The following is a 23,721-nucleotide window of genomic DNA, read 5'->3' as shown; positions in this document are numbered from 1 at the left end:
CACTTTCAAGGAGCTATGAACCTGCACTCCAAGGTCTCTTTGTTCAGCAACACTCTCTAGGACTTACCATTAAGTATATAAGTCCTGCTAAGATTTGCTTTCCCAAAATGCAGCACCTCGCATTTATCTGAATTAAACTCCATCTGCCCCTTCTCAGCCCATTGGCCTATCTGGTCAAGATCCTGTTGTAATCTGAGGTAACTATCTTTGCTGTCCACTACACCTCCAATTTTGGTGTCATCTGCAAACTTACTAACTGTACCTTCTTCACCTTTAATTCCGAGCCCTGGAGAGAGAGAGTGATTGCTCATGTACACAAGGACATGAGTTCTCGGTCTTCTCTTGAATAGCAGATTCTTAAAGAATTATATAGTCACTTACAGGGAGCAGCTTCTAAATAAGGCAACATCTATACTGATTGGGTGACCGTTACAATCAGCAAGCATCAACAGTAAAGATTAAGCCATCTGGCATAAACAGGCGATGTTCTTTACCTCGTTAAACCACTACTCTTGCCTCCAGCACCTCACTGTTTACTGCAAGTTCTTATCTGGTCAAAGTCATGCTAGCTGAGCCTTTGCCACACAACCCTAAAGTTAACTGTTTCCCTACCTGCTCATACCTTATACACGTTTTCAGACCAGGATAGAATAACTCGTTTTGGGGTGCTTGGGTCCATCAAGATATCAAACAAACCAACCTGTTGGTCCAACTTGTCCACGCTGACAAAGATTCCCAAACTAAACTTGACCCTACCTGCCTGCGTTTGGCCTATTAACCCTCTAAACCGTTCCTATTAACATACCTGTCCAAATGTGTGTTAAATGTTGTAACTGTACCTGCAATCTATCACGTCCTCTAGCAGTTCATTCCACATACAAACCATGCTCCATGTGAAAAAGTTGGCCGTCAGATCCTTTGTAAATCTTTCTCTTCTCGCCTTAAAAATATGACACCTAGTTTTGAACACCCCTCATGATTTTATAAACCTCTAACATCTGACAGGGTTGTTAAGAAGGCATATGGTGTGTTGGCTTTCATTAGCAGAGGGATAGAGTTTAAGAAGTACGAGGTTATGCTGCAGGTCTCCCAAGAACTCCCCACCTACGTTCGTGACACCACCCACGCCCTCCACCTCCTCCAGGATTTCCGCTTCCCCGGTCCCCAACGCCTCATCTTCACCATGGACATCCAGTCCCTGTACACCTCCATCCCCCATCACGAAGGACTCAAAGCACCCCGCTTCTTCCTTTCCCGCCCTACCACCCAGTACCCTTCCACCGACACCCTCCTTCAACTGACCGAACTGGTCCTCACCCTGAACAACTTTTCTTCCCAATCCTCCCACTTTCTCCAAACAAAAGGAGTAGCCATGGGCACCCGCATGGGCCCCAGCTATGCCTGCCTCTTCGTAGGGTATGTGGAACAATCCATCTTCCGCAACTACACTGGCCCCACCCCCCATCTTTTCCTACGCTACATTGATGACTGTATCGGCGCTACCTCGTGCTCCCACGAGGAGGTTGAACAGCTCATCCACTACACTAACACCTTCCACCCCGACCTCAAATTCACCTGGACAGTCTCGGACTCCTCCCTCCCCTTCCGAGACCTTTCTGTTTCTATCTCAGGACTTTATTGCTGGAACAGCACAGCAGGTCAGGCAGCATCCAGGGAACAGGAGATTCGACGTTTCGGGCACAGGCCCTTCTTCAGGAATGAGCAGAGAGTGTTCAGCAGGAGAAGATAAAAGGTAGGGAGGAGGGACTTGGAGGAGGGGCGTTGGAAATGTGATAGGTGGAAAGAGGTCAAGGTGAGGGTGATAGGTCGGAGTAGGGTGGAGGCGGAGAGGTCAAGAAGAAGACATTTCCAACTCCCCTCCTCCAAGTCCCTCCTCCCTACCTTTTATCTTCTCCTGCTGAACACTCTCTGCTCATTCCTGAAGAAGGGCCTGTGCCCGAAACGTCGAATCTCCTGTTCCCTGGATGCTGCCTGACCTGCTGTGCTGTTCCAGCAATAAAGTTTCAACTTTGATCTCCAGCATCTGCAGACCTCACTTTCTCCTATGCTGCAGGTCTACAAAGCCCTGGTTAGAACACACTTGAAATATTGTGTTCAGTTCTGGTTGTCTGATTATAAGAAAGATGTGGAAGCTTCAGAGAGGGTGCAGTGGAGATTTACCAGGATGCTGCCTGGACTGGAGGGCATGTCTTAAGTTGAGGGAGCTAGGGCTTTCTCATTGGAGTGAAGATGGATGAGAGGTGACTTGATAGAGGAATACAAGGGTGGATAGACAAAATTTTTTTTCCCAGGGCAGAAATGTCTGTGGTTGGAGGAAGGTTTTGAGAGAGATGTCAGAGGTTTGTTCTTTACAGAGTGGTGGGTGCGTGGAATATGCCATTAACAGTGATAGTACAGTAACATACATTAGGGACATGGATGATAGCAAAATGAAAGGTATCTAGGTTAGTTTGATCTTCGCGTAGGATGAAAGGTCAGCACAACACTGAGGGCCTATGGGCCTGTACCGTACTGTTCTATGTTCTATCACCCCTTGACCTCCTACACTCCAGTGAAAAAAGTCCCAGCCTATCTGTATAATTCACATCCTCCAGTCCTGAAATCATCTGGTAAATCTTTTCAGAACCCTCTCCAATTTAATACTGTAATATCTTTCGTATAAGCAGGTTGACCAGAATTGTGCACATCCTTCCAAAGTGGCCTCGTGCAATCTCCACATGACTTCCCAACTCCTGTACTCGGACGTCTCAGGAGTGAAGGCAAGTGTGCTAAATGTCCTCTGAACCAACCTGTCTACTTGTGACGCAAATTTCAAAGAATTATATACCTGACCTCTTGGGTTTCTCTGTTTGACAACACTACCTAGGTCCCTACATTTAATTGTGCAAGTCCTACCTTTGTTCACTTTTCCAAAATGCAACACTCAGCATTTATCCAAATTAAACTCCATCTGCCACTCCTCAACCTAGTAGCCCAATTGATCAAGATCTCTTTGTACCTTAGATAACCTTCTTCACGATTGACTATTCCACTAATTTTAGTATAATCCGCAAACGTACTATCCATGCTTTCTAAATTCTCATCCAAATCTTTTATATAAATGACTCACACAGCAGTGGATCCAGCATTGATCTCTGCAAAGTGTTGCTGGTCACAAACCTCCAGTTCAAACAATGACCCTCCACCACAACCCTCTGTCCCCTACTGGCAAGCCAGTTTTAGAATTAGGATTAGGTTTATTGTCACATGTACTCCTATAAGTAGTGAAAACGTTACAAGGTACCACTTCAGGCACCATCATAGGTACAAGGGTACCGAGATAAACAATCTTGTGTCCAATTGACAAGCGCTCCCTGAATCACATGTGATCTAACTTTACTAACTGGTCTACTACACAGAACCTTGTCAAAGGCCTTAGTAAAGTCCATGTAGACAACATCTGCGCTCTGTCTCACCTTTCTTTATGATTACGTCCTGAAAGAAAAGTCAAGTTTTGCACATAAATCTGATCTCTCAGAATCCCCTCCAATAACCTACTACCACTGATGTCAGACTCCCTAGTCTATAGTTCCCAGGCTTCTCCCTACAGCCTTTCTTAAATAAAGGCAGAAGATTAGCCACCCTCCAGTTCTCTGGCATCTCACCTGATCGATGATACAAATAGCTGTGCTAGGGACACTGTAATTTCTTCCCGAATTTCACACAGTGTCCTGGGATGCATTTAATCAGGTCATTGAATGAAGCATGGAACCAGACCCTTCAGTCCAACACATCCATGCTGACCAGATAACCTAAATTTATCTTGTCCTATTTGCCAGCATTTGGCCCTTATCCCTCTCGATCCTTCCTATTCATTTACCCAGGTGATTTTTAAATGTTTTAATTTTACTGGTCTCCAGCATCATATCCAGTTCCTGGGTATAGTATACTGGATAAAAGGGACAGACTGGATATGACATTGAAACTGACTCATTGATATGGGCTCCCAAGTCCCCACTCTTTCTTGCTGACTTTCTAAACAGAAAACAATGTCAGTGTTGTGCTAACGTGAACTGGCTGCTGTGAACAACCTAAAATGGCAGACTCGCTTCCTCGGAATCATTCATCCCGGTTTTGCAGATTAAAACACACCTCACACTTTGTACGTTACCATCTGTCAGCCTCCTGCAGGTGAAATACAGCAAGATGTGAACCAATGCTTTTGGATGTTAGACTGAGGAAGAACAATCTAAACTAAGTGGTACAATGTTAAACTGAGTGCAGTTTAACTTTGACTTAGGCTTGGATCTGGAATTCTGTCAGTACAGGAGAGGAACGAAGCTGTTTTCATTCATACAACCCTGCATTGTCAAAAAGTTAATTTGCTTCAAAGAAACAGCATATGGGAAATCTCTGTTACAAAGGAGACCCATGTTTAATTGATGACGCAAATTCCAGAGTGTTTCAAGTGAGTGCTGAGATAATTGGAAGTGTCAGCACTTTTCAAACTTCAAGCAGGAAAATACGACAGGAATATACAAAATATAACCTGTCTGACTTGTAGGTGTGACGCCTTATTCCAAATCTGTCAGAGTTCTAACCTGGAGTCAAGACATGTTTCCAGAAAATCAGAATTTATCAAATCCTACATTGACGTACTTTGGCTTTAATTTTGAGCTATTTAAAAGTTTTTAAGAAAAAGACAGATTTGCAAATAAACAGACCTCCTGGAACTTGAGATAAATGTGTGCTTTTGCATATATTTGGGAGAGAGTGAGTGTGACCCTGAGGGAGTGACTGTAACTGAGGGAGTGAGAGTTTGTGGTTGAATTTGTTTGAGATTGTGGTGGAGTGTATGATTCTGTGAGTTTGTATTGCCCTACATGTATGTCTGTGAAAGTGTGCCTGTGCATGTGTGTGAGAATGAAAGTGTGCAAGTGCACGATAGTCTTCTGTTTGTGTGTGTGTGTGTGTGTGTGTATATCCATGTGAGAGTTTCTGTGTACGATAACGTGCGTGCCTGTGTGAGAGAATGAGTGAGCATGTGTTTGTCGACATGTGTCTGTGTGTGTGAAGGAGGAACTCCAAGGGGATATTAATATCTTCAGTGAACATGAATTTCTGACCTGGACAGATTCACAGCAAAACCTCCTCACATTCTTAATCCAATCTTATGACGAAGCTGCTCCTTTAACAAGATTATGCAGTCCTTGGCTTTTTTTTCCAGAGAGGTTGTGAACAACACCAGCTCCAAAAAGTTTGAAGGGTTTTTGGGTCAATTTGTTCATAGCTAACAGATACTGCTTCAGGCAGAACGCTTTCAAGTTTAAGAACAAAACACTTGTACAATGAAAAGGCAGGGGCCACTTCTCCCAGTTCAGGATTTCTGTTTTTTTTAGAAGCATATGAAAACGTTGCTGGACCCAGAAGAAGGTCCAAGCTGATATTCTCTCTCACTGACCTCTACTTCGTAAGAACTTGTTTGATTTTACCTTTTGTGCCAAGAGGTGTTTATGGGGATTGTTGCAAGCATTTGGAACAGCATCTTTAAGTTGGGAAAGTATGTTGGGTTTTCGAATAGGATAAGTAATTCGGCATTCTATTTTCTGTCCTTTGTGTTTCATTCAGTAATTTTGTAAATAAATTGTTTTTTTTTAAGACTAAGTGGTTTGACCAATTGATTCTCTCCGGGAATACCCACTTTACACCTGTTTAAAACAACTAGGTTAAAAATCACAGTGATCACCTGATGAGGGAGCAATGCTCCAAAAGCTAGTGCTTTCAAGTAAACCTATTGGACTGTAACCTGGTGTTGTGATTTTGAACTTTGTCCACCCCAATCCAACACTAGCTCCTCCACATCATAAACCAACTAGCTAAGTTAGGGTCTGGGCTACCTAGCCCATAACAATCTCCTAGCAATATTTGGTAACATATCATTTGCCTTCTAACTGTTGGCTCTACCATCATGTTAATGTTTTGATACCATCAACACCCTGGACAATAATGTTTCATAATTTCTCATCATTTTAAGCAAAAACACTTTTTCCTATATTTTTTCTCACAAACCTGAATCATGTGTCACCACATATTTTCTCTGCCATTATTTAAAATAGAATTCGAGCAATACAGGTGGCAGAAAAGGTGATGTGATGAGATATAGTGAATTCTGATACACTCGGTACCTTCATGTTGCAATGTTATTATATCGTTCAGAAAGCTGACCTCCCTCGGGCATGTTTTCATTAGGTGTGGAAGTATGGACAGGCAGTGGAAGGATATTTTAGTATGTCACTGAGTTAGTTTGGAAATCTCTGTCACAAAACAGACACTTTTTCCACGTAATATTTCATCTGCCACTTACCTGTTTACAGCCTCTTTGGTCATCCCCACAACTTTCTCTCCCACCCAAGCTAGTCTTGTCAGTAATCTGGAGACTCGTTCCCTTTGTCTCAATCATTGATATCAATTATAAATGGCTGTGGCATTAGCGGAACCCTTCTGGCACCCCTGTGAGTACCAGCTCACCAAGCTGGAAATTACCCTGTTTACTGTCCGCCAGCCAATTCTCTACCCTTCAGGACACAGCATACACTGTTACACTAATTGCACAGTCTGATTTAACATTAAAATACTGTCATGTACTCTCAGAAAGAGAGTGGTGATGGAGGTAGAGAAGTGAGAGGCAAAGAGGGCGACTAAAAAGGAGAGGCACAGACGTGTGTGTGTGTGTGTGAGAGAGAGCTGTGAAGGCTCACTGAGCTGAAAAGCTCCCTAAATAATGATACAAAATTCCGAGACTGATCTACAATCATTGGACAGTGTGGCCATAGTATTTCAAACCTGTGGCCAAAGAGTATGTGGAGCTGGTATTTTACTCTCTACCTAACCCTGTGCAATACCTGGTCCTGGGAGTGTTTTGAAGATGTTGTGGAGTGTCTGCTATTCTATACATAAAACACCCTGATTCCCTTCAGTTAGATTTAATTTGTACATCAATTTCTGATATCCATTTTCAAGATACAAAGCACCTTAAACCCCTGTAGTCGAGTCCAGCCTGTACACACTCTTCAGCATCTGTTATTCGATATATGAACCTATTCAAACCCCTCGATTTAGATTAGGTCCTGGAGATTTGTCTACCTTTATGTTTTTTAAGACTTCCAGTACCACCTCTTCTGTAATGTAGACTGTTTCAATACATCAGCAATTATTTTCCTGCTTTTCCTAGCTTCCAAGTCTTTGTCCACAGTAAAAACATACATGAAATATTCATTTAGTATCTCTTCCATCCCTTTGATCTTAAGAGATCCTATTCTCTCCCAAGCTGCTCTCATGCTCATAACGTGCTGGTAGAATCTCTTTGGATTATTCTTAATCTTACCTGCCAAGGCTATCTCTTATCCCCATTTTAGTATAGATTAGCTTAGATTACTTAGTGTTTAAACAGGCCCTTCAGCCCAATAAGTCCACACCGACCCGCCGAAGCGCACCCCACCCAGACCCATTCCCCTACATTTACCCCTTCACCTAACACTACGGAAAATTTAGCATGGCCAATTCACCTAACCTGCACATTTTTTGGACTATGGGAGGAAACCGGAGCACCCGGAGGAAACCCACGCAGACATGGGAAGAATGTGCAAACTCCACACAGTCAGTCGCCTGAGGTGGGAATTGAACCTGGGTCTCTGGCGCTGTGAGGCAGCAGTGCTAACCACTGTGCCACCGTGCCACCCATTTTGCCTTCCTGATTTCCCTCTTAACAATGCACCTACATCCTTTCTACTCTTCAAGAGATTCACTTGATCCCAGTTGTCTATATCTAACACATGCCTCCGTATTCTTAACCAAAGTCTCAATATCTTTATTCATCCATTGCTCCCGACTCTGACCAGTCTTGCTGTTCACACTAACAGGAACATCCTGCCTCTGAACTCTCATCAGTTCACTTTAGAAGCTTCCCACTTGCCAGGTATTCCTTTACCTCCGAACAGACTACTCCAATCGACTTTCGAAAATTCCTGTCACATACCATTAAAATTTGTCTTACACCAGTTAAGAATTTTAACTTTTATACAAAGGCCTACCCTTTTTCATAACTATTTTAAAACTAATACAATTATGATCACTAGACCCAAAGTGTGCTCCCCCACTAATACATTAGTCTTATGTCTCAAGAGGAGGTCAGGTTTTGCTCCTCTAATAGGTACATCCATATATTGATACAAGGTCTCAAGAAAAGTTTCTTTAACATAATCCTCCCTGTTCAAGTCCTTAACACTATGGCAGTCTCAGTCTATGTTTGGAAAGTTAAGGTCTCCTACCATTACCACCCTATTATTCTTAAGGATAACTGAGATCTCTCAACAGATTTGCTCCTCATTTTTTTCCCTCTGACTAACGGGAAGCCAGTAGTATGATTCCATCAAAGTGATAATTCCCTTCTTATTTCTGAGTTCTACCCATTTAGCTTCATTGAATGATCCCTCAGAAATATCCTCTCTATGTACAGCAGTTATGTTTGACCTAATCAAAAATGCCACATACCCTCCTCTCTTGCCTTCTTTGCCATCTTTCCTATAGTATCTATACCCCAAAATATTGAACTGCTAGTCTTGCCCTTCCTCATCCGTGTTTCTGAAATAGCCATCATGTCCCAGTCCCATGTTCCCGAACGTGCCCTGAATTATCTCCTTTACCTGTAAAACCCCTTGCATTGAAGTAAATGCAGTTTAATTCTTCAGAATTACCCCATTCTCTGACTTGCTCTTGCCTGTCTTCTCTAATTAATCTGCTGTCTTTAACTTCAAAACCATCGCGCTCTCTCTCTCTCTCCCCCTCTCTCTCCCCCTCTCTCTCCCCCTCTCTCTCCCCCTCTCTCTCCCCCTCTCTCCTTCCTCTTTGTCTACAGGAATAGTGCCAGAAGATTGGAGGCTAGCAAATGTGGTTCCCTTGTTCAAGAAGGGGAGTAGGGATAACCCTAGTAACTATAGGCCGGTGAGTCTCACTTCTGTTGTGGGCAAAGTCTTAGAGAGAATAGTAAGGGATAGGATTTATGCACATCTAGATAGGAATAATGTGAACAAGGATAGTCAGCATGGTTTTGTGAAGGGCAAGACGTGCCTCACAAACCTTATTGAATTCTTTGAAAAGGTGACAAAGGAGGTTGATGAGGGGAAAGCGGTAGATGTGGTATATATGGATTTTAGTAAGGCGTTTGATAAGGTTCCCCATGGTAGGCTACTGCAGAAAATACGGAGATATGGCATTGAGGGTGAGTTGGAGGTTTGGATTAGGAATTGGCTAGATGGAAGAAGACAGAGGGTAGTAGTTGATGGCAAAGTTTCTTCATGGAGTGCCGTCACTAGCGGTGTTCCGCAAGGATCTGTTTTGGGACCATTGCTGTTTGTCATTTTTATAATCTCCCTCTCCCTCTCCCTCTCCCACAGGACATCAGTGCTCCTCCTGTTCAGGTTATCTTTAGTTAAAGCATGGTGAAAAAACAAGACTCTCTCAGAATTCTGAAATACGTTTTGTTTGCACTCCTAACAATTTCATATTTTTAACTTGAATGCTATAATTTGCCTTTTTGAGGTTCCTGATTAAAATATAGATTGAACATTGGACAGCCTATATTTACTCTAGTATGATGTACTGGCAAGAGTGTTGATCACCAGCCTGGAGACATTGCATCCTTCTCAGTACTTAGACAGTCATGTTTTGATTCAAAGTAGTTTAGGATCCACATACAGAATTTTATTTATGTGATGGACTTGAGTTACAGTGATGGATTTGAAGTGCCAGTGCATAAGAAACCATGCTTAACCACAGACTCTCAACGTTTAAGCACAAGGAGATGGAGAAATGTTTCTTTGTTTATTACTTTGTTTCATTTTAAAATTTACGTTCTGCATCTTCTAATTTTTTGTTTTCTCAATGTTTGTTTCTACAGATTCCTAAGGCATGTCTTCAGTTTGGACGTAGTTTTCTGATAATGTAAGGTGAATTGATCCACCTTTTCACTGTGACAACATGGAGGTTGATTCTAAGAAATCTGCTGGTGATTCCTTTAGACTTAAGAAGGATATCTCCTTGTTGCATGGCGTTTGCCTGATCGTTGGAAATATGATTGGATCTGGCATCTTTGTTTCTCCCAAAGGAGTCCTAATATTCAGTGGTTCCTATGGCCTTTCATTGATTATCTGGGCAATGGGAGGAGTATTTTCTGTCTTTGGAGCACTCTGCTATGCAGAACTTGGAACAACTATAAAGAAATCTGGAGCAAGCTATGCCTACATTCTGGAGTCGTTTGGAGGTTTTCTGGCATTTCTGCGTCTCTGGACATCTCTACTGATTGTTGAGCCAGCATGCCAAGCTGTCATTGCCATCACATTTGCCAATTATCTGATTCAGCCCTTTTTCCCAACTTGTGATCCACCTTATTCTGCTGTCCGATTATTGGCTGCCTTTTGCATAGGTAAGGAGCTATTATTCAACTAAGTATGATGTGAAACTGGATTCAATGAACATGGTAACCTGGGAGCTGGTATCATGAAAAAAGTGACCATGAAACCTATTGGCTTGTTACGATAGAATAGTTTGCTCATGTTTTTCAGAGAGGAGAGTCTGCCCTCTGTCCTCTCTGGGCTATATGTCTGATTTGCAGTCTCACACAACATAATTGACTCCTAATGCCTTCTGAAGTAGTCAAGCAATCTATTTCATTCCAAAAATAATTAAGGAAGATGAAAAACAGTCAAAACGTAATCTCGTCAACTTGTTCACATCCTAACTTTAAAAAAAATGATTATACTCGAAATAAAAACAAACTTACCAGTAAATTTTAGTTATTTTGTGAGGTAACATGACATTGTAATAAGTCAGAAATTCCAGTGGCTCAGGGATTTTATGCAATATGGGGGTCAAGGATCAAGGGTAAGACATTTATGGGTAGACATTATTTCCGTGTAGGCCTGTAATAAATATTGTAGTGAAGCCTCATAAGGCCATGCACTAATGGCAGCCTTCCATCTCGAAATAGTTTGTGACTTGCTGGCCACTTGCATTAAGGATCACCCGGTACAGCTCGCAAGCTACCTCCAGGCAATGCAGTCCACATTTGTTGCCGAGGAAGATTGGGCTGACAAAAATGCAGAATGCTTTCTTCTCAACCAGCTGAGCTTTTCCTTTCTGCTTGCTTGTTCCAGTGCCTTTCCACCTCAGCCTTTCGATGTCACAACTGTGAACACTGGTGTCAGTGTCTGTTAGCTTCATCTGTCACATGTGGTTGTCTGATAATGGAGGCATGAATGCCCAGGAGGACATGGCTTTATTGGTAGTCATCCAGTGAATGTGGCCTCGCTACCGCAGACATCATTGGCTTAGCATCGCATCTTTGTTGATGGAATTAGCACGTGCCAGGACTTGAGCTGGTGATCCAGACCTTCCAAGAGATGATGAGGATACATCTGAGACAAAAGGTGAAAACTGTTCGGGCATTTGTCTTGCCTGGAAAATAATAAGGGTTACCTCTACAGAGAAGTGTATTAAAGGACTAGGCTTGGTAAACTCTCAATTTAGTATTCTCCAAGAGATTGATGCTGTTCTATACTCTTACTCAATCTGAACATAACAGCTGTAGCTTTTGTGATTTGTGTGTTGATTTCAGCTTCAAGTGACAGGTTGCCGGTGATTGTGATATGTTAAGCTATCGAACAGCCTCCAACATCATGTGGTAAATGATGATCTGGCAACATCCTGGACCATGATGTGCCTTCTACGCTGATCGTCAAACTGCAAACTCTGACATTCATGTGACAGTCTGTCCAATCCACCATATGGAGTGTTAATGTGGCTCAGTAGTAAAGAAGAGCAACTTCATGGAAAAGATTTTGACAAGATCCAAGGTGAATGAGTCTTCAATATGTAACTGCCCCTGAAGTCATATGACAGCAGTAAAAAACAAAGCCAGGGAGGGTTGCTTCCAGAGCACAACCCGGCCTGATCCCACTGTTACGTCATCAAAGGGAAGGTCATCTGTCATGTTGCCATGAAAAGAGGATCACGTTAAGCAACTGTCTCAAGTTTAAATAAATTGCATCTGCTTACCTGGTCAAATGTGTTGGTGAGGTTGAGGCCTTTTAAGCTGAGACGATAATATTGATCTTCCAGTTTTGAAACTGGACTGTTCTTAGACTGAATCTCAGTCAGCCAGAACCTGTAGTCTGACAAAGACAAAGGCAGCTCTGATGTTCTTCGTTGCAGCCTCAAAGTGGAGGTGCCAGTGTTGGACTGGGGTGGACAAGGTCAGAGGTCACGCAACACCAGGTTATAGTCCAATAGGTTTATTTGAAATCATAAACTTTCAGAGAGCTGCCCCTTCGTCACAAAGGGCAAGTGGTCCGAAAACTTGTAATTATAAATAAACCTATTGGACTGTAACCTGGTGTCATGTGACTTCTGACCTTGTTCTTCATTGCAGTTACCCTGGCTGTTGCACAGGGGTCACCATTTTTTTTTTTGTTTGCAGTAAACCTATCCGAAGCCACTCCCTATCCCCTCGAGTTTACTCAGATACTACCGGAGTGATTGTTCTCCAAGTTTGAGGTCGGTATTCAGCTGATAAAGCATTAGCATGGAACTGTACTTGTGGAAATGGGAAGAATTGTTTTATTAAACTCCTTCACTTTGGGTTTGATATATAGCACTGTCTCGAAAGGATGACTGTGTCTGGAGCTCCCTTGTTGTTTGAGAGTACAATTCAAGAGTGTTCACTCATTCCCCCAACAGTTTTATTGCAAATGGTAGTGACCTCCCTGCTTTTGCTTTCAGTGGAACTGTTTTCTCTCAACGTGTTGCATTTCTCGATCCCTTCATATGTGCCCTGATGCTCCATGTGTAAAGGATATCTGGATAATTGTAGAGTTGTGGCCAGTAGTCACTGATGCACTGCCCAGCAGTTAGTTGAACTTTACTTCAGGCAGGTAAAAACAAGGACTGCAGATGCTGTAATCAGAGTCTAGATTAGAGTGGTGCTGGAAAAGCACAGCAGTTCAGGCAGCATCCGAGGAGCAGGTAAATCGACGTTTTGGGCAAAAGCCCTTCATCAGGAATAGAGGCAGCTGATATAGTGTGCATTGAGTCTTCACTTGGATCAATCCTGAAATCACTGAAAGCAGATTGCATGGCTTCATTGAAGTTTCATTCCTCAAACCGGTCTGTGCTTTTCCACTTTTATTTCTTGTGTTGAGAATGCGATATTGGAGGTGGTGTCTCAAAGTATGTTGCATTTCTCTACCATACTGTGTAAAAATGCTAGTGAGCATCTGTTTAATTGAATTGCGGATTTGTTTTGTATAGGCAGTAGGGTTAATGTCGATGCAAAAACAGGAATTCTACTTTTTGGAAACTTCAGCACGTCTAGTACATAAAGGAGTGCTGTGTAGTTACATGTGTTGACAGTGTTGTTCAGAATCCTACCTGGTAATGATTGGACCCAGTTGGCACCAGTGCACCGATCTTGGATGTCTCTGGGATACCTGCTGGCAGTGTTTGTTCTGAATGAAGAAGTTAATTATGCAAAGCTTGTGATAGCAGCAAAGCTCAAAGTCCTGTCTGTTCTTGTTTGTTTCCCAGGCTGTGATGTCCCGGGTACAATGTCAGTGCCTTACAGTCGATGCCCACTCTCTGTTGAAACTCCCCAGTAAGTAAACAGATTTTCAATTAGGAATTCTGGTAATTGTCAATTTTCTGAGGATCTGGCTATTCAGTTCTGTAGTGGGGCACAGCTTGGGCATAGGTACTGAGGTTAATTGTTCAGATTGGATGGAGGATATGTTTTGTGTGAGGAGGTTCTATCAACAAGACAGAGGGCTTGCCTGTTTCCTTTGAGGTCTTCCTGGGTCACATGAATATATAATGTTTTCTTTCAGTAATTGGCTCGATGAGCCTGGTCTCCTAGAGCTATATCCTTGTACATCGATAGTTTAGCCATGTTTATCATACTTGTGCACATAATTATCCACTTGCAAATTTACTGTCAGTCCCATGCAAATGGTCCTGACATTCCAGCTTATCATTTGAAAAGTTGGCTTCTTCTTGCTTGCTTGGTGCAATTAATTCTATCTTCTTTGTTGGGTCGATGTTATAAGCTTGAAGGAGATGGACCTTAGCAGGTCAGCATCTTTCTCGCTGTGTACTGCCTGCCTTGAGATGGGCAGTGACTGACCATTAGGACATAAGGGTCCCTTCCAGTGCCACATTGCCCAAAGCACCCATTCTTTCCACCAATCTATGTTGGCTTTATCATTCATTACCGCTGCCCCTGTGCATTACCACATTCTCATAAACTGGACTATTGTCGATAGGGCACAAGCTTAGACAAAATGGTTGGAGACCCTGCCTGTCCAAATGCCGTGGTCCCCCTTCTCATCATCCTGGTCAACTCCAAAAGAATGCAGAGCACTCTGTTTGGCTGTGGTTTGGTTACAGGGGTTGTTAGATATATGAAAAGACTTGGACATTAGTATACCTTTGGGCTTCACGTAGGGTTGTCAGGAATTATTCTCTTTGTCTTCAGCTTTACTGAGTTGGCCCAAAGGTATTGGCGCTTTCGGGTTGGGAATTTGGTTCATGAGTATCAAGTTGAGTTGATGTATGATTGGGGCTGCACATTGCACTCCTTGGGTCTAGATCTCTTCAATATGCCCCTGAGGCTTTAATGTGGAGCTGAGAGTGATCCAGTTTCCATGTGTCTCCATAAAGAAGACTGAACAGGAGTAGGCCATCCAGCCCTGTGGGCCAGCTGTACCATTAAATGATCATGGCTGATCCTCAGTCTTAAGAGCATATTCCCACTTTCGACCATGTTACGGTTTTAATATCTAAACCTCTTACCTATCTCTTTCTGGTATATATTTCATGACCTGCCTCCACAGCATTCTTTGGTTGAGAATTTCACAGATTCGCTACTCTTTGAATGAAGAAATGTTTCCTTATCTCAGCCCTAAGTGAGATATCCTGAGACAGCATCTCCTGGTCCTAGATTCTTCAACCAGGGAAAACATCCTTCCTGCATCTCGTCTGACCAGCCCTGTTAGAATGTTGTACTATCAGATGGCCTCTTATCCTTCTGAACTCTTCTGAATCCTTCTGAATACAGGACCTGTTGAACCAATCTCTCGTCAAATGACAGTCCTGCCATTCCTGGTATCAGCCTAGTACACCTGTGCTGCACTCCCTCTATAGCAAGCATATCCTTCCTTTGGGAGGAAGATCAAAACTGCACCCTCCAGGTATGGCCTTACCAAGGACCTGCATGTTATCTGGAAGACATCCTTACTCTGAACTCTCATCCTTTTTCAAAATGAAGGCAAATATACCAGTTGCCTTCCTAATTGCTGACTGCCCCCGCCTGTCTATTTCTAATAGGTATACCAGGACACCAAGATCCCTTTGTATGTCCATTTAAATAATACTCTACCTTTTGTATTTCTCATATCAAAATGTATAACTTCACATTGAGCCATGTTGTACTGAGTCTGCCATTTCTTTGCCCACGCACTCAATTGGTCTAAACCACCTCAAAGGCTCCTTGCATCCTCCTCGCTCTCTATCCTGCCCAATTTTGTGTTGTCAGGAAACTCGAAGATTTTGCATTTGGTTCTCTTATCCAGGTAACTTATATCTATTGTGACTAACCAGCGCCCTAGCAATGATCCCTGTGATATCCTTGCCATCGCCTACCGTTTATTCCCACTCTGTTTCCAGTTTGTCAGCCAGTTTGTCATGCCAGTATGTTACCCTCTACCCCATGTGCTTTAACTTTGCCAACTAACCTCATGAGGGATCCTCATCAAAAATCTACTAAAAATCTAAATACACTACATCCCTGGCATCCCTTATCAATCCTATTAGTTACATCCTAAAACCTCTCCAGTAGATTTTTGTAAGGAATGATTTCCCTTGCATAAACCTGTGCAGATTTTGGCCAATCCCACAAATGCTTTCTAAATGTTTACTATCATGTCTTTTATATTAGATTTTAGCATTTTCCCCACTAACGATATAATGTTAACAGACCTTTCTTTTAAATATTTGATTAGATTCCCTACAGTGTGGAAACAGCCCCTTCGGCCCAATAAGTCCACACCGACCCTCCAAAGAGCAATCCGCCCAGACCCATTCCCCTACACCTAACACTACGGGAAATTTAGCATGGCCAATTCACCTGACCTGCACATCTTTGGACTGTGGGATGAAACCGGAGCACCCGGAGGAAACCCACGCAGACACTGGGAGAATGTGCAAACTCCACACAGACAGTTGCCCGAGACAGGAATTGAACCCGGGTCTCTGGCGCTGTGAGGCAACGTGCTGCCCACGGTTACATTTGCCTTCCTCCAATCTGTACGAAGTGCTCCAGAGTCTGTAGAATTTTGGAAGATGACCATCAATGCTTCCAATTTTTCCAGGGCCACTTCCTTTAGTGCTCTGGAAGTGTATTATTAGACCCAGAGATTTGTCAGCCTTTTATCACATTAACATCCCCAACAGCATTTTCCTTTAATTTGCTGTCTCACTGTACCCTTAGTTCCTGAACATTTCTGGGAGGTTATTTGTGTCCTCTTTAAGATGACAGAATCACATTATGTGTTCACTTGTGCTATTTGTTTGTTCCCCTTTTATAATTTCCACCCCCCCACCCCAAGCTTCTGACTGTAAGGCACTTATCTCCTCATGTTTATAGAAGTTTTTAAATCCGATTCTAAGTACCCTGCAATTTTACTCACACAGTATTTTCCCCTGCTTGACACTCATTGCTTTCTTTTGCTGAATTCTAAAATGCTCCAGTCCTTCGATTTTGTTTTTTTTCTGGCAATTTTATATGTCTCTTTTTGGATGTAATATTATCCCTAATTTCCTTTGTACGCCATATTTATTTTCGTGGAAGAAAGGAGTGAATAATTGTTGCAGTTGATGTACACGTCCTTCAAATATGGTTCATTGCTTACCTACTGTCAACCCCTTTAGTAAGATTCCCCAATCCATCCATGCCAGTTTTCACCTCATACCTTCATAGTTCAAGATTCTAGTTTCACATTTGACTACTTCACTCTTCTCCTTAACAAAGAATTGTATTCTGGTCATTCTTCCCAAGGGCATTGGCCCAACAGGATTATTAATTTCTCATTGCACAGTACTCAGACTAGAATCGCCTTCTCTAGTTGGTTCCTCAACATATTTGCCTAAACATCCATTACATTATGCACTCCAGTAAATCCTCCTACATGATACCACTGCTAGTTTGGTTTGTCTGATTTATATGTAAATTAAAGCCATTCTTGGTAACTCTATAGCCATGTCTCTGAATGCAGGTATCTCCTGACCACTTACATCTAATTGTGTTCATAATTCAACTCTCTTATTGTGAATTGTCCATGCATCAGGACCTAAAGCCTTTAGACTTGTCTTTTTAACCATTGTAGTCATTATTGCTTTATTTTGCTGTATGGTCCCATTTATTCATTGCCCTTTATTCTGCTTTCCACTTTTGTTTCGTATCTTTCTATCTATTGTTTTTCCCTCCTTGCTCTCCCTGCTCACGTTCTCATCCCTTGTCAATCTCATTTAAGCTCTTCTGACAGCACTTGCAACATCCCCATGAAGGACATTATTCTCAATCCTGCACGGATAAAACCTGTCCTGCTTGTACCAATCCCAGGGATCTGTATCCCTCCCTCCTACACCATTTCTCCAACCACGCATTCACCTGCTCACTCCTGTTATGCTTATTCTCATTAAAATGTGGCACTGTTGGGAGTTTTGAATTTACTACCTATTTGAAATCTTTCTTTCTTCTTAGCTTTCTAACTCCTCCATTCTGCTTATGGACCTCTTCATTTTAAATAAAAACCTGATCTGTACCGCAACCCCTGGCAATTCATTCTCCCCCCCTTCAGAGTGTCCTGCAGCTGCTCAGAGCCATTCTTGACCCTGGCACCAGAGATGTAACATGATCCTGGAGACTATTTTGTACTACAAAAACACTTACCTATTCCCTTTACTATTGAATCCCCTATCACTGTAGCCTTCTTATTCTTTCTCCTCTAATGCACCAGAGCAATCCATGGCACCATGGACTTATCTTCAACTGCTATGCCTGAGAAGCCAGTTCCCTCTTGAAAGTACATCTCTTAGCGAGAGGGTGCTCCTGTACCATCTGCCTTCCTGTGCTCTGCCTGGGGGTCACCCATTTTTGCCTATTCAGCCCTTACCTGTGGTGTGAACACCTCACTGAACATGGTGAGCACAAAAGTCTCAGCATTATGGAAGCTCCAGCGAGTCCACCAACACTCTGGCTCTGAAACATTGTTAACCAGTAGCTGCAACTGGACACCCCTGCACATTATAGTCCAAACTTGGGCTAACAAGTGACAAGTAACATTCGCACGACACAAATACCAGGCAATGACCATTTCCAATAAGAGAGAACCTAACCACCACTCTAACATTCATTGGTGTTACCATCACTGAATCCCCCACTACCAACATCCTTAGGATTACCATTAACCAGAAGCTTGACTGAACTTGCCACGTAAACATAGTGGCTAAAGAGCAGGTCAGAACCTAGGAATATTGCATTGAGTAATTCATCTCCTGACTCTCCCAGGTCTGTCCACCATCTATAAGGCACAAGTCTGCAAGGTGCCCTGCAGGCATTCACCAGAGGTCTTTGGACACCATCTTCCAAACCTATGAAAAAATCCATGAAGAAGGTCAAGAGCAGCAGATACATGAGAACACCACCTCCTGCGAGAGATTGTCCAAGCCACCCACTATCCTGACTTGGAAATATATCACCATTTGTTGTTGCTGGCTCAAAATCTTGGAATTCCATGCTGTGGTTCTGTTCACCGAGCTGGAAGTTTTTGTTGCAAACGTTTCGTCCCCTGTCTAGGTGACATCCTCAGTGCTTGGGAGCCTCCTGTGAAGCGCTTCTGTGGTGTTTCCTCCGGCATTTATAGTGGCCTGTCCCTGCCGCTTCCGGTTGTCAGTTTCAGCTGTCCGCTGTAGTGGGCGGTATATTGGGTCCAGGTCGATGTGTTTGTTGATGGAGTTTGTGGATGAGTGCCATGCTTCTAGGAATTCCCTGGCTGTTCTCTGTTTGGCTTGCCCTATAATGGTAGTGTTGTCCCAGTCAAATTCATGTTGCTTGTCGTCTGCGTGTGTGGCTACTAAGGACAGCTGGTCGCGTCGTTTACTATGAAAGCAACCACCCCAATACACACAAACGAAGTTGCATCAAGACACTATTCAAAAGGGCCACAACACACTGCAGCACACCAGAACTGCAAAAAGAGGAAGAGGAACACCTATACAAGGTATTCGCCAAAAACGGATATCCTCGCAATTTCATCAACAGATGCCTAAGGGAAAGACAACAGAACGAGGACATGCCGCAACCCAAAGGACTAGCCACACTACCATACATACATCAGGAGCATTTCCGAACTGACAGCCAGACTACTGCGACCACTAGGACCCCCAACAGCACACAAACCAACAGCCACCCTCAGACAACAAATCACCAGAACGAAGGACCCGATACCCAACATGAGCAAAACTAATGTAGTGTACAAAATACCATGCAAGGACTGCACAAAACACTATATAGGACAAACAGGAAGACAGCTAACAATCCGCATACATGAACAGCAACTAGCCACGAAACGACACGACCAGCCATCCCTAGTAGCCACACACGCAGATGACAAGCAACATGAATTCGACTGGGACAACACCACTATCATAGGGCAAGCCAGACAGAGAACAGCCAGGGAACTCCTAGAGGCATGGCATTCATCCACAAACTCCACCAACAAACACATCGACCTGGACCCAATATACCAACCACTACAGCGGACAGCTGAAACTGACAACCGGAAGCGGCAGGGACAAACCACTATAAACACCGGAGGAAACATCAAAGAAGTGCTTCACAGGAGGCTCCCAAGCACTGAGGATGTCACCTAGACAGGGGACGAAACGTTTGCAACAAAAACTTCCAGCTCGGCGAACAGAACCACAGCAACGAGCACCCGAGCTACAAATCTTCTCACAAACCTTGGAATTTCATCCCTAAGGATATTGTGGGGCAACATACTACATGTAGATTGCAGCAGCTCAAGAACTCAGCTCATCACCTTCTCAAGGGCAACTGGGAACAGGCAACAAACGCCGGCCCCATCAGTGACACCCACATCCCAAGAGTGACTAAAAATATCTCCAGGGATATTGGAAGTACATGGCTCCCTGTACCATGGTTCTATGGTTAATTTGCTCATCCTCCCTACATTCCCAGCTCTCGTCCACATAGGGAGGAAGAATCTCAAACCAGTTGGTCAGGTTCAAGGACTGAAGCACCTTCAGCACTATCTCCTGGATCCCTCTGCATGCCCTGCTCACAGTCACACTGTCCAAATTAGAGGTAGGTAACCGAAGGGGTGTGGCTGCCTCTTGATGTAAAGCATCCATGTAACTTTGCCCATCGCGGATGCGTCATAGTGTTGAGGTTCAGAGTCCAGCTCGTCAATTCTGAGCCGGAATTCCTCGAACAACCAACAACTGCTCCAGGTGTAGTCAGTATGATGACAATGGGGTCCTCCAGCTCTCACATCATGCAGTTACAATACATCGCACTGGCTCTATATCTCTAAATTATTTAATTATCTTTTAATTATTTTCTTGAAGTTTCCTACTGGTATTTTAGTTTATAATCTGTAAACGTTTCTCCTATTTACCTTCAGTCTGAAAATAATCAATAGTATGGAATCAAATTAGCAGCTATTACCAATGAATGAATTTACCTGGTTTTCCTGTGACATCACTTTGTTTTATGCTTGGCCCCTGATGCTGGTCTTCAATTCATCCAATTAAAAAGCCCTTAAAAACCACGAACAGAAAAAGCAAGCAGTAAACACCCCTTCCCTTTGCACCAAATTCCCCCACAATCTCCAAAATGCCCGAACCACATACTCACTCGGGCTGTGTCTGGCGCCAGGTGTGATATTTGAATTTGGTAATCTTTCTTCAGAACTGGTTTTCGTCCAGTCTCATGCTTTCACTGCTTCTATCCTGACGTATTCTATGAGTTCTATTTTGTTTAATAGTTAAAAGAATTGAATAAAAGTTTTGACAGTGAGCTGCTGGTTCTGATGCTGGAAGGAAGTTCAAGCTCTATATCAATGCTGAAGGAACTTTAGTACTTATTTATTAGTGCTAATACATGGTTCAAATTCTGAGTGTGCTGTAAATATTGTCTTGATTTCCGCTTAACTAGTCATCTTATAAATTGGCCCGCTATAACCTAAAACTAGGTATATTTTTATTCTCATCATCTGCAAATACAAGCTGACAGATGTTTCAGTAAACATCTGAGGTTTCAGACCTTTACTGTACCTTGAATTGGCTACATTCATTGAGAATGTGTGATGCGTCCTGTCTCTCAGTTCTTCAGACTGTGAACATTCTGTAAACTAGAGATTTAAAAACCTGACCTCAGACTCCTCCCTCCAGTCTGCATCAGGGATTAACTCACTAGACTATCAATCATACTGCAAACCTTCGTCCTTTATCCGTTCCTTGTGAGATATGACAGCTGCACAGTTTGTTATGCTGAGACTGCTGCTAAAGCTAATGAATAGAAGCCATTCCAATATTTGTCTGCAGATTTCTCTAAAACCCCTATTTCTAATACCAGCTACCATCGCCTCTCAACTGTTATCTTAACCTGATCAGAATAACAGCATCAATGGCTGACCAGTCAATCTCCTATTTTTATTTCGTAGTTCTTTGTTGTAGCAAAGTGTGATGACACTGTTGAGAATTCAGCCTTTGAAATCTGAATGTAGCTCGACACAAAATATGAATTGGAGGTGCCGGTGTTGGATTGGGGTGTGCAAAGCCAAAAATCACACAACTACCAGGTTATAGTCCAACAGGTTTATTTGGAAGCATCTGATGAAGGAGCAGTGCTCTGAAAGCTAGTGCTTCCAAATAAACCTGTTGGACTATAACCTGGTGTTGTGATTTTTAATGTTACATAAAAAAAGTTCTTAATTTAAAGTCAAAAATCTTTTTTTAGGGTAAATAGATGGAGGTCCTAAAACCTTACACTTGGTTAGATAGGTTGTCAATAGTGTTAATTAGTTCATAAATTAGCTTTTGTGATTGAGTCAGTATGGATATTTTATGATTTAACCTATTGCATATCGCTGGAAGCAGTGAAACTTGAACCTAGCTCTCCTTACTCCGAGATAAGCAAACTACCAGTGTAGCACAGGGACCCTTTTGAATTTGTTTAATTTTGTTAATTTTAAAAAAAGACCATATTTTTCTAATCAACCTGTTTAGAGATGTTATTGCGTACCTCTGGAACAGATGGAACCCAGACCTCCTGGACCAGGGCTAGGGGCACTATCACTGTGCCACAAGGGAGCCCCCCTGAGTCTGTTTATTCTCAATAGTGTTGTATAAGGCAGGTGCTGTAATAGCTGTGTAATGTTTGAGTCTAAGTCACATTGCCCTGCTGTCGAAATGTACAAGAATGATAATTGATGACTGAATGCTTTCAGGAACATTTGATTGGTTTTTGTTTCTGAATGAAAGAGAGGGAGCTTAGTGTGGATGTTTTTAAATGTTTGGCCGAGTGAATAAAACTATTAATTATGTCAAAAACAGTCTTCTAGTTTGGAAGCAGGCCTTGAAAAATAATGGAAGCTCTTCGACTTGTGAATGCACAGAATAGCAGTTGGAGATAAAAAAGAAAGCCCGGTTCGATTTGGTCAGATTAATTTTGCTGATCCCTCATCTGGTCTGATGTTTTTGGTGAAGCATTCAGTGTGCGTGGAAAGCTCTAAAGGAATAGCTCCTCTAACTGCCGTGGTAATTGACAGCTCAACAGTCAGCAGTCGGATCAAATTCGTGTATTGATGCAATACAAAAATAAAGTATCTCTGTTATTGCCTCAGATTCAGCTCCTGAGATCATGGGAGCTAGCAAATACCATAGGTCACTGTGCCCTCGCAGAATTAGCAAAACAAATAAGTCATCTTCTGTTTACTTCCCAAAAGTTTCTACAGAAGGTGCAGTAACTCTTTTTGAATTATCATGGAATAATTCTGAGTGGCACAAACAGGGTTTGATGCATCACTCTGTCAGCATTGTTATTGTAAGCTGCCGTTGAGCTGTTTCTTTCTTGAGCCCAAAGCTCTGAAACACTTTAATCTACGCACCAGATGTTGTTTTCACAGTTCTTGGAGCTTCAGTAGATTTTAACCTCAAGAATGCATTTTTTTTTCTTCTATTTCTGGAAGTGCTCCCTTCGACAGTTTCTGTATTTCCTTCTTATTCTGAGGATTCAATGGCAGCATTGTCAAGTAAACACTACTGCCCTTCTTGAAGACAACTCTACAAGCATTCAAGCAAAGCTCCCACTATATTGGACTGGGCAGTGCGTCAAGATGGCTGAAAAGAATCACTCTTGCCAGGTCCTGTTTCTAAACCTTCAAATGGCCAGAATTCCAGGGAGGACAAAGATATCACTAGAAAATAAGAGCAGCCGGAGGCCCTTCAGCCCATCAAACTTGCTCTGCCATTCAATATGATCATGGCTGAACATCCAACTCCATCCCTCGTCCTGCTTTTTCCCCCCCCTTT

The 23,721-nt window shown here is 42.7% G+C and overlaps 1 protein-coding gene and 1 long non-coding RNA gene across 2 annotated transcripts in view; one reads left to right on the top strand and one right to left on the bottom strand.

Annotated features, from left to right (window-relative positions):
* The window catches only part of LOC122564348, a 46,061-nt gene extending 25,059 nt beyond the window's left edge, over positions 1–21,002 (bottom strand). Inside the window, exon 1 of the long non-coding RNA XR_006315885.1 lies at positions 20,871–21,002. This is a non-coding gene — a long non-coding RNA (uncharacterized LOC122564348). The remainder of the gene's footprint in view (positions 1–20,870) is intronic.
* Positions 1–23,721, top strand: part of si:dkeyp-120h9.1 (Y+L amino acid transporter 2-like) — a 140,494-nt gene that overhangs the window by 39,362 nt on the left and 77,411 nt on the right. The window contains exon 3 of the mRNA XM_043719096.1: positions 9,956–10,480. Within this exon, the coding sequence (XP_043575031.1) occupies positions 10,036–10,480 (445 nt within the window). The 5' untranslated portion in view covers positions 9,956–10,035. The remainder of the gene's footprint in view (positions 1–9,955; positions 10,481–23,721) is intronic.

This window comes from Chiloscyllium plagiosum, chromosome 29 (genome assembly GCF_004010195.1).
Source record: "Chiloscyllium plagiosum isolate BGI_BamShark_2017 chromosome 29, ASM401019v2, whole genome shotgun sequence".
In the NCBI taxonomy this organism is placed as follows: Eukaryota; Metazoa; Chordata; class Chondrichthyes; order Orectolobiformes; family Hemiscylliidae; genus Chiloscyllium; species Chiloscyllium plagiosum.
This window is presented reverse-complemented; position numbering and strand designations above follow the sequence as displayed.